The 10,000-nt window shown below is 45.9% G+C and overlaps 1 protein-coding gene across 1 annotated transcript in view; it reads right to left on the bottom strand.

The window, feature by feature from the left end:
- Positions 1-10,000, bottom strand: part of LOC122259895 (glutamyl aminopeptidase) — a 44,385-nt gene that overhangs the window by 2,210 nt on the left and 32,175 nt on the right. The window contains exons 8-15 of the mRNA XM_043026879.2: positions 9,933-10,000; positions 9,482-9,638; positions 8,356-8,483; positions 5,752-5,955; positions 4,507-4,580; positions 3,840-4,000; positions 2,960-3,074; positions 1,355-1,468 (exon numbers count right to left, since the gene is read on the bottom strand). The exon at positions 9,933-10,000 is cut by the window's right edge and continues 163 nt beyond it. Coding sequence (XP_042882813.2) covers positions 1,355-1,468; positions 2,960-3,074; positions 3,840-4,000; positions 4,507-4,580; positions 5,752-5,955; positions 8,356-8,483; positions 9,482-9,638; positions 9,933-10,000 — 1,021 coding nt within the window. The remainder of the gene's footprint in view (positions 1-1,354; positions 1,469-2,959; positions 3,075-3,839; positions 4,001-4,506; positions 4,581-5,751; positions 5,956-8,355; positions 8,484-9,481; positions 9,639-9,932) is intronic.

Here is a 10,000-nt window from a genome sequence, read left to right on the forward strand (position 1 = left end):
CACACACACACACACGTACAATCACACACACTCAAACACACACTCAAACACACACTCAAACACACACTCAAACACACACTGGAATACACATTCCAACACACACACACTCCAACACACACTCTAATACACACTCTAACACACATACACTCAAACACACCCTAAATATACACTCTAACACACACACACCTAAACACTAACACACACCTTTAGAACTGCGAAGATTACTAGATTTAATATGACTGTTAGCTTCTAGCACTGTGAGGTAAGGTTTGCTATTTGTAATTACTGTTAATAGGATTACTTAGATTGCTAGGGTCCAAGATTGCTAAAAGTTAGAACAATGCTAGACTTTAATATTACTAGAACTACTTGCTTTAATAATTTTGTTAGACTTTAAGAGTACGTTCCGTGAGATTGTTAACATTACTAGACTCTGAGTTCTAGTATACTCAAATTATTAACTTTTATGGACACAAGGAATATTGTCTTACTAAGATTAATAACAGTGCTAGGCAAATAAAAAATTCAAGCCTATAAGATAGAATTTCTAGTAATTGTTTTCTAGATTTGCTAACATTACTATACTCTTAGCCCTACTTAACTATTACTCATATTAGATATTACTTACATTCCTAAAAGTACTAAGAGTTTACTAGACACATTAGAACCTTAGGACACTAGCTTACTAAGTAACAAGGATTTTTTTTTTTCATCTTTCCCTTACTAGCTACCAGGATAGTGGACCCCCCCACCACCTCCCATTTATAAGTAAAAAAACACAGAGATTCTAGATTTCCCCTCGTTAGTAGCAAGGGATTCTAGACTTCATCTTACTAGCATCCAGGGATACTAGAATTTACCAATCAAAATAATCAAAGGCTGTAAGTAAACCAAGGTATTTAGAAACCAAACCAAATGTAAATTAATCAAGATATTTAGAAATTAGTTAAAACAAAGTAACAAGACTTTAGTTAGTTAAACCAAGGTAGTTACAAATTACTTAGATAAATCAGCAATGTAGTTAGAAATTAGTTAGTTAAAAACAATCAGACGTTAATTAGTTAGCTAAATCAGGATAGTTAGAATGTACTGTGCAGTTAAACCCAGCTAGTTACTTATCTGACATAGGCCATTTAAACCAAGGTAGTTAGAAATTAGTTAAACCAGGGTAGTTAGAAATAAGAGTTAAACCAGGGTTGTTAGAAAGGAGTTAGCATAACCAGGGTACTTAGAAAGAAGTTAGATAAAACAAGGTAGTTAGAAACAAATCATTCAAACCAGGGTAGTTAAAAAAAGATGAGTTCATTGTATTAGATTCTAACTTCCCTGAAATAAACAAAACCACAAGACCTACTTGACGAAGTTCCAGACTAAGTGAGTACTCCACGGGTTCGACGCCACATTTTGCAGCACCGAAAAGTAGTCTTGGCCGCGCACGATGCTCTCGTTCTTCGCCTCGATCAACCACCTGCAATGGGCGTGGGAGGTGAGTGAGGCGGAGGGAGGGTGGGTGGGTTGGGTTGGGTTGGGGTGAGTGGGAGGGAGGGTGGATTGGGGTGGGAGGGTGGGGGGGTTGGGGTGGGTTAGGGGGGTGGGGTGGGGTGGGTGGAAGGGAGGGAGGGAGGGAATGAGATAGGGGAGAGGGAGGGAGGGAGGGAGATAGGGGAGAGGAAGAGAGGATTGGGGTGAGAGCAGGAGAGGGAAGGAGAGATGGGGGGAGGGGGAGGGAGGGATGAAGGGTTGGGGTGACAGGGGGAGGTGGGAGGGAGGGACGGACGGACGGACGGAGAGAGAGGGAGAGAGGAATGGGTTGAGAGCAGGAGAGGGAAGGAGAGAGGGAGGGATGAAGGGTTGGGGTGAGGGGGACAGAGGGAGGGAGAAAGAAATGAGTGGAAGAGAAGACAGAGATGTGAAAATGGAATAAAGAAGGACGTGGAAAAACAGGTTAGTATTATTGTTTAAGAATATTTGTATCAAAGTTGTATGGTATTAAAAAAAAAAAAAAAAAAAATCTATTCCGCACACACACATACACACCACCCTCCCACCTGTCTCTCTACATTTCCCTCTTTTTCTTTCCCCTTTCTCTTTCCCTCCCTCCCATTCTCCATCTCTCTCTCTCCCATTTGTCTCACTTATTTTCTCCCTACCCGATATCCCTCCCTTTCTCCCTCCCCTTCCCTCATTCCCTCCCTTCCTACCTCCCTCCTTCCCCCTTTCTTCCTCCCTTTCTTTTCCCCCTCCCTCCTTCCCTTTCCTCCTTCCCTCTTCCCTTTCCCCTTCCTCCTTCCTTCCCTCCCTTGCTTCTTCACCGTCTACCCTCCCTTCCATCCTCCTTTCCTCTCTCCCTATCCCCCTCCCTTCCTCCCTCCCTATCCCCCCCCTCCTTCCCTCCCCCCCTGCTTTCCTCTCTCACTCTTCCCATTCTTCCCTCCTTTCTTCTGCCCTGCTCTTCTCCCCCCTTCCTCTTTTCCCCTCCCTTCCTCCCTCTTTCATACACGCCCCCCAATTTACCTCTCTCCTCTCCCTCCCTCTTTCCCTCCCTCCCTCCCTCCCTCCCTTTCTTAACCCCCTCCAACTTCCCTCTTTCCCTTTCCCCTTCCCTCCCTCCCTCCTTCCCTTCCCTCCAACTTACCTCTTTCCCTTTCCCCTTCCCTCCCTCCCTTCCTTAACCCCCCTCCAACTTACCTCTTTCCCTTTCCCCTTCCCCCCTGCCCTCCCTCCCTCCTTCCCTCCAACTTCCCTCTTTCCCTTTCCCCTTCCCTCCCTTCTTCTTTCTCTCCTTCCCAACAACTTACCTCTTTCCCCTTCCCCTTTCCTCCCTCCCTCCCTCCCTCCTTCCCTCCAACTTACCTCTTTCCCTTTCCCCTTCCCTCCCTTCTTCTTTCTCTCCCTTCTTCCCTCCTTCCCCCCAACTTACCTCTTTCCCTTTCCTCTTCCCTCCCTCCCTCCAACTTACCTCTGAATAATCCAGTCCTCCTTTGAGCAGGACAGTCCCGAGGCCAACTTGGACTTCTCCTGCGCGTTGACCTCGGCGGCGTAGCGCTCGAGTACGACCTCCCACGTCTCGAAGTCTGGATTGAGGAACGAAGTCGAGGCCGAGGTTGGGTAGGTCGAGGCCGAGGTTGAAGAGGAGATTGTCGTTAGTGAGATGGTGTTCGAGGAAGAGGTCGAGGTGGAGGTCGAAGTTGAAGTTCAAGGTGGAATTCGAATTTGAAGGTCGAGGTGGTAGGTCGAGGACGAGGTCGAGGACGAGGTCGAGGTGGTAGCCACGGAGGAAGTCGAGGAGGACGACATTGAAGCCGAGGTCAAGGAGGACATTGAAGAAAATTCATATGGTAAATATCAAGGAATGATAATAATATTCAAAAATTTAAGAATATAAGTATTATGAATTATGTTGATCTTATCTATAGATTTTCTATATGTATATCTTATAATTATTACAGAGGCGTGTGTACAGTATGCACACACACACAAACACACATACACACACACGTATATATATATATATATATATATATATATATATATATATATATATAATATATATATATATATATATATATATATATATATATATATATATATATATATATATATATATATATATATATATATATATATATATATATATATATATCGCTCTTTTATATGTATCTATATATAAAAGAGTTATATATACATATCAGTCTCTAAATCTCTCCCCCCTTTCTCTCTCTCATTCTGTCTCTGTCTCTCTCATTGTCTCTCTCTCCCTCTCTCTCTCTCTCTCTCTCTCTCATTCTGTCTCCCCCCCCCCCTCTCCCTCTCTCTCACCCAATAACTCGACAACTGACCTGCTTTTTGCATGCCGTACTGATAGACAAGCAGACGTGTGTTGGGCGGGATGAAGGTCGTGGGATCCTGGACCCAGGTCATCAGCCTGTCGTGGGCGCCCGTGAGGCAGGGCTCGTAGCCGTTGGAACACGCCAGCGCCATCAGGTTGAGGCGGTTGCGTCTGGAAGGAAGAGGAGGAGGAAGAAGAGGATGAGGGTTAAGGTGAAGGTGAGGGTGGGTTTCTGGGGAAGGTTGGTTGGTTGGTGTGTGTGTGTGGAGGGTGATGGGGTTTTGTGTGTGTGTGTGGAGGGTGATGGGGTTTTGTGTGTGTGTGTGTGTGTGTGTGTGTGTTTGTGTGTGTGTGTGGAGGGTGATGGGGGTGTTGTGTTGTTTGCGTGTGTGTGTGTGTGTGTGGAAGGTGATGAGGGTGTTGTGTTGTTGGCGTGTGCGTCTATGTGTATGTGTGTGTATTTTTATTTGTGTCTGTTTCTGTTCCCTCTCTTAGAACAGAGTATTTCAAACCATTTCGAAAAGGGGACACTTAAGCAAACATCTTATCACTCTCATCAAGAGCAGACACAAAGTTAAAAGACAAATAACATGACAATAACGAATGACACAAATCTACAGAAATGTCACAGCGGCAAAGAAATAACATGACCCCCCCTCCCCCCCCCCCCTACTCACCTTTCAAGATGGCTTCCTGTGTCATTCCAGCCAAGGCGCTCCACGTGTTCGCTCACTAGGTTAACCACGTATTTCTGCCGAGAGAGAAAGCTTTAATTAAAAGGGGGAGGAAGTTGGCGGGAAATTGTCTTTTTTTCTTTTTCTCTTCCTACCTTCCTATTTCTACTTCTTCCCTTTCCTCCTCTTCCTCTTTCTCTCCCTATTTCTTACCCTACCTCCCTATGTCTACTTCTTCCCTTTCCTTCTTCCCCTTCCTCCTCTTCCTCTTTCTCTCCCTATTTCTTATCCTTTTCTTCCTCTTTCTTTTCTTCCTCCTCTTCCTTTTCCTTCCTCCTCTACCTCCTATAATTCCTCCTTCTTCTTCTTCCTCCTATTATTCCTCCTCCTCCTCCTCCTCCGTCCTTTCCTCCTCTCCCCCCCCTACCCTCGAGGATGGGAAAATCTTAGTCTCTTTCTCCTCCTTCTTCCCCTAATGCCTATGATTTAGTCTTCCTCCATTTCTTCCTTCTCCTCCTCTTATTTCTCATTCTTCCCTCTCCTCCTCATCCTCATCCTCATTCCCTGCCCCAACTTACCTTATTGAAGGATTATGTTCTGGTCTTGCTCCCGTTCTTCCTCCTCCTTTCCCATCCTTGCCCCTCCCCATCTTCCTCCCCCCCCCCCTTCCTTCTCCATCCTTCCCATCCTCCCTCCTACCTCCCCCATCATAACCCCCCTCCCCATCTCCCCCCCCTTCCTTCTCCATCCTTCCCATCCTCCTTCCCACCTCCCCCATCATAACCCCCTCCCCTTCCCATCTTCCTTCCCCCCTCCCTTCCTTCTCCATCCTTCCCATCCTCCTTCCAACCTCCCCATCTCCCCCCCCTCCCCATCTTCCTTCCCCCCTTCCATCTCCATCCTTCCCAACCTCCCCCATCTTCCCCCCTTCCTTCTCCATCTTTCCCATCTTCCTTCCAACCTCCCCCATCATAACCCCCCCACCCCATCTTCCTTCCCCCCTTCCATCTCCTTTCCTCCCCCCTTCCCATCTCCCAGTTCCCTTCCCATCCTCCTTCCAACCTCCCCCATCATAACCCCCCCACCCCATCTTCCTCCCCCCCTTCCTTCCCATCCTCCTTCCAACCTCCCCCTTCATAACCCCTCCTCCCCATCTTCATTCCCCCCTTCCTTCTCCATCCTTCCCATCCTCCTTCCAACCTCCCCCATCATACCCCCCCCCCCATCCCCATCCATCCTCCAACCTACCCTAAAGTAAGGATACGCCTTCGTCTTTCTCAGCAGCCTGCCGAGCTTGCTGATCTGTACAGTGACCGTCTTCCAAGGGATGTAGTGCCTTTCGCGACGCATGTAGGCCACGAGAGAGAGCACGGTCGTGTAAGGCAGCTTCCCAGCGGCGGCTAAGTTGAAGGCGTCGTCGAGCAAACTGGAGCGGTCGGTTGGACTCAGCGCCTGTGGGGGGAGGGGGATATATAGGTTAGGTGAGTTCAGTAGGTGAATTCAAAGGTGGATGTGACATGATATATTGAGCTGTGATTGTAGTGTGGCTGTCTTTTTAGACTCGAGTTAATCAGCTGTGATTGTAGTGTCTTTTTAGACTCGAGTGGTCGGTTGGACTCAGCGCCTGGGGGGGGGGGGGATATATAGGTTAGGTGAGTTCAGTAGGCGAATTCAAAGGTGGATGTAACATGATATATTGGGCTGTGATTGAAGTGTGGCTGTCTTTTTAGACTCGAGTGGTCGGTTGGACTCAGCGCCTGGGGGGGGGGAGGGGGGATATATAGGTTAGGTGAGTTCAGTAGGTGAATTCGAAGGTGGATGTAACATGATATATTGGGCTGTGATTGAAGTGTGGCTGTCTTTTTAGACTCGAGTGGTCGGTTGGACTCAGCGCCTGGGGGGAGGGGGATAGGTTAGGTGAGTTCAGTAGGTGAATTCAAAGGTGGATGTAACGTGATATATCCAGCTGTGATTGAAGTGTGGCTGTCTTTTTAGACTCGAGTGGTTGATCTCGCTGGGGGGGGGGAGGGGGGGGGAGGGGGGGATAGGGTTAGGGAGTTCTCAAAGGTGTTTAGACTCGAGTTAATCAGCTGTGATTGTATGTCTTTTTAGACTCGAGTGGTCGGTTGGACTCAGGGCCTGGGGGAGGGGGGGGGTAGGTTAGGTGAGTTCAGTAGGTGAATTCAAAGGTGGATGTAACGTGATATATTGGGCTGTGATTGAAGTGTGGCTGTCTTTTTAGACTCGAGTTAATCAGCTGTGATTGTAGTGTCTTTTTAGACTCGAGTGGTCGGTTGGACTCAGCGCCTGGGGGAGGGGGGGGGGGTAGGTTAGGTGAGTTCAGTAGGTGAATTCAAAGGTGGATGTAACGTGATATATTGGGCTGTGATTGAAGTGTGGCTGTCTTTTTAGACTCGAGTGGTCGGTTGGACTCAGCGCCTGGGGGGGGGGGGGGATATATAGGTTAGGTGAGTTCAGTAGGTGAATTCAAAGGTGGATGTAACATGATATATTGGGCTGTGATTGTAGTGTGGCTGTCTTTTTAGACTCGAGTTAATCAGCTGTGATTGTAGTGTCTTTTTAGACTCGAGTGGTCGGTTGGACTCAGCGCCTGGGGGAGGGGGGGGGGGAGGTTAGGTGAGTTCAGTAGGTGAATTCAAAGGTGGATGTAACGTGATATATCCAGCTGTGATTGAAATGTGGCTGTCTTTTTAGACTCGAGTGGTCGGTTGGACTCAGCACCTGGGGGGGGGGGGGATAGGTTAGGTGAGCTCAGTAGGTGAAGGTAGATAGATATAAGGTGATTTATCATAATTAAGCTATGATTATAGTGTGGCTATCTTTTAGATCCTTATTGCATGCAAAATTATTTCGAAAAAAGAAAACTCTGAAATTAAAGTGATAGAGCAGAGTAGTAGCTGACATCGCATTGTGATGTACCTGTTCTTAGATCCATTACTATAGTTTAAACATTTTGCCTTAAGAGGAACATAAAGCGTTATTTCGAAAGGGTTAAGGTGAGATGATGTAACAGAATGCACAGTGCTGTATTAAACAGTGATTATAATATGCCTTCTCTTAGATCTACTTTGCAGGTTAAGCATTCATAAAAAATAATATCTTCTCGAAAGGTTAAACACCTAGAAAGTCAGACTAGAATACAGGTGAAATGGCACAACAGAAGAAATCGCGCTATATCTAATCTGCAATTGTAATATATATATATATATAAGGTCATTGCTGTAGATTAAACAGTCCGGCCCAGGAGGAAAATATAATGCCATTTCGAAAGGTTCAGCCCCGGGAGTGACACTAGTTTCTGTCTCTCTTAAAGTTCCTCATGGAAATCTTTAGCTACACATTTACGAAGGTTGCTTCAAAGGACAGTCCTTCGAGGAGGATAATATTTGTTTGACTTCAGGCAAGACCCGAGCGACCTGCCTCTTCCTCTGGGTTGTAGTTCGCCTCCTAATATGCTGGATATGCTCTGGTCTTCCTTCCTTTCCTTCTTCTCTTGTTCCTCCTCTTCCTCTTCCTCCTTCTCCTCTTTTTCCTTCTTTTTCTCATCCTTCTTCCTCTCCTCCTCCTCCTCTTCTTCTAATTCATCCATATCCTCCGCTCCCCCTTCTCCTTTTCTTCTTCTTCTACTTCTTCTTCTACTTCAACATCCTCCATCTCCTCCCCCTCCTCTTCCTCTTCTTTTTCCTCTTCTTCCACCTCATCTTCTTAACCCCTCCTTCTCCTCCTCCTCCTCCTCCTCCTCCTCCTCCTCCTTCCCTCTACCTACAAACAAAAAAAAAAAAAAAAAATCCACACTCAAAACGAAACAAGAACCAGCCATGCGCCACTCACCTCATGGTTGTTCATGAGGAGATTGATGATGTCCTGCCACATAGAAGGCTCATAGTTGACTCTGTAGTAGCCGAATTGACCTACGTTGAACTTGACCCATGATGACCCGGCGGGGATCGTTATCGTCACTACAAGGAGGAAGATAAAGAGTGATTTTGATAATAATAGATTAGGTATGAAAAAGATATCAATACAGGTGATTTTGATGATAAATGTACTGGTGAATTGATGATGTTACCTGCAATGATGGTGGGGATGTGATGATGATAATGATGATAATAATAATGATAATGAAAATGGTGATAATGATAATGAAAATGGTGATAATGATAATAATGATAATAACAATGACATTGATAAGGATGATTTTTTTTTCATCAATATCTCTTTCGTTCAATAACATCATTAGTTCTAGACTCTTTCTCCCTATCTTTCTCTCATCTGCTATTTGAACTCCCTGCAAAGTTAACAGCATATAAGATCACAGTGTCCTAATTATCCGTTTTTTTTTTCAAGAACAGAAACACCCAAAATAGATTTTACATTCATCCCCTTGTACAACCAAAAACAATAAAAAGAATAATGTATGGTATTTTTTTTCTACAAATCTCCTTCAATGCTAAAACCAATCCTATTTTCTAACTTTCTCTCTGCTCTCTCTATCCATTAACACCAAACCCAATCCTAGTTTCTAACTTTCTTTCCTCTCTCTAGTTTCTTCAACACCAAATATAATTTTAGATTCCTTCTGACTTTCCCTCACGCTCTCTCTCTCTCTCTCTCAACACCAAATCAAATCTAATAGTCCTCCTGTCTTTTCTTTCTCTCCTTTCCTTCAACACCAAACCCAATCCTAGTTTCTAATTTTCTCTCCTTCTTTCCTTCAATACCAAAGCGAATCCTCCTCTAAATCTTTCCTTCAGCACCAAACCCAATCCTAGCTTCTAACTTTCTCTCCTGTCTCTAGTTCCTTCAACATCAAACTGAATCCTAGAGTCCTCCTTTCCTTCCTCTCCATTTCCTTCAGTACCAAAATTCAATCTTAGTGTCTAGCTCCCTCTCCTCTCTCTAGTTCCTTCAACACCGAATCCAATCTTAGAGTCCTTCTGCTTTTCCTTCGTCTTACCTTTATCCATGTCCTTGTCGAACCAGACCTGTTCCCTCTGCGACCTGTCTGTGATGTGAGTGAGGGGGATGTCCCAGCGATAGTCGAAGGGGGAGTCGTCTGCGCTCTTTGCCTCGGGATCCGACAGGAACCTCTCCTGCCGCACTTCTAGCTTCGTCTGCGTGGGATAAGAGAGGGGGGGAGGGGGGCGGTTAGGGTCATTGTACGTGTTGTTCTTTCTCTCTCGCTCCCTTCTTTCTATTTCTTGGTTTTGTTCTTTCTTGATCTATCAGCCTCTTTATCTACATAGTTTTTATCTCTTATTTCCCCACCCCATACCCCATCTACTTCCCTCACCCCAACCCTATTCTCATCCCCACCCGCACCCCCATATCCATACCCATTCCCTCCACTCCCCATCCCTCATCCCCATCCCCTATCACCCACCCACGCCCAAAAGCTCCACACTCACCGCGTCCCCTTTCACTCGCTTGACACTGACGACTGGGTAGCCCATCTGCCTCGTCCAGGTGTCCATGA

This window comes from Penaeus japonicus, unplaced genomic scaffold (genome assembly GCF_977035675.1).
Source record: "Penaeus japonicus unplaced genomic scaffold, GWHDUDI00000001_assembly GWHDUDI00000028, whole genome shotgun sequence".
NCBI classification, from domain to species: domain Eukaryota; kingdom Metazoa; phylum Arthropoda; class Malacostraca; order Decapoda; family Penaeidae; genus Penaeus; species Penaeus japonicus.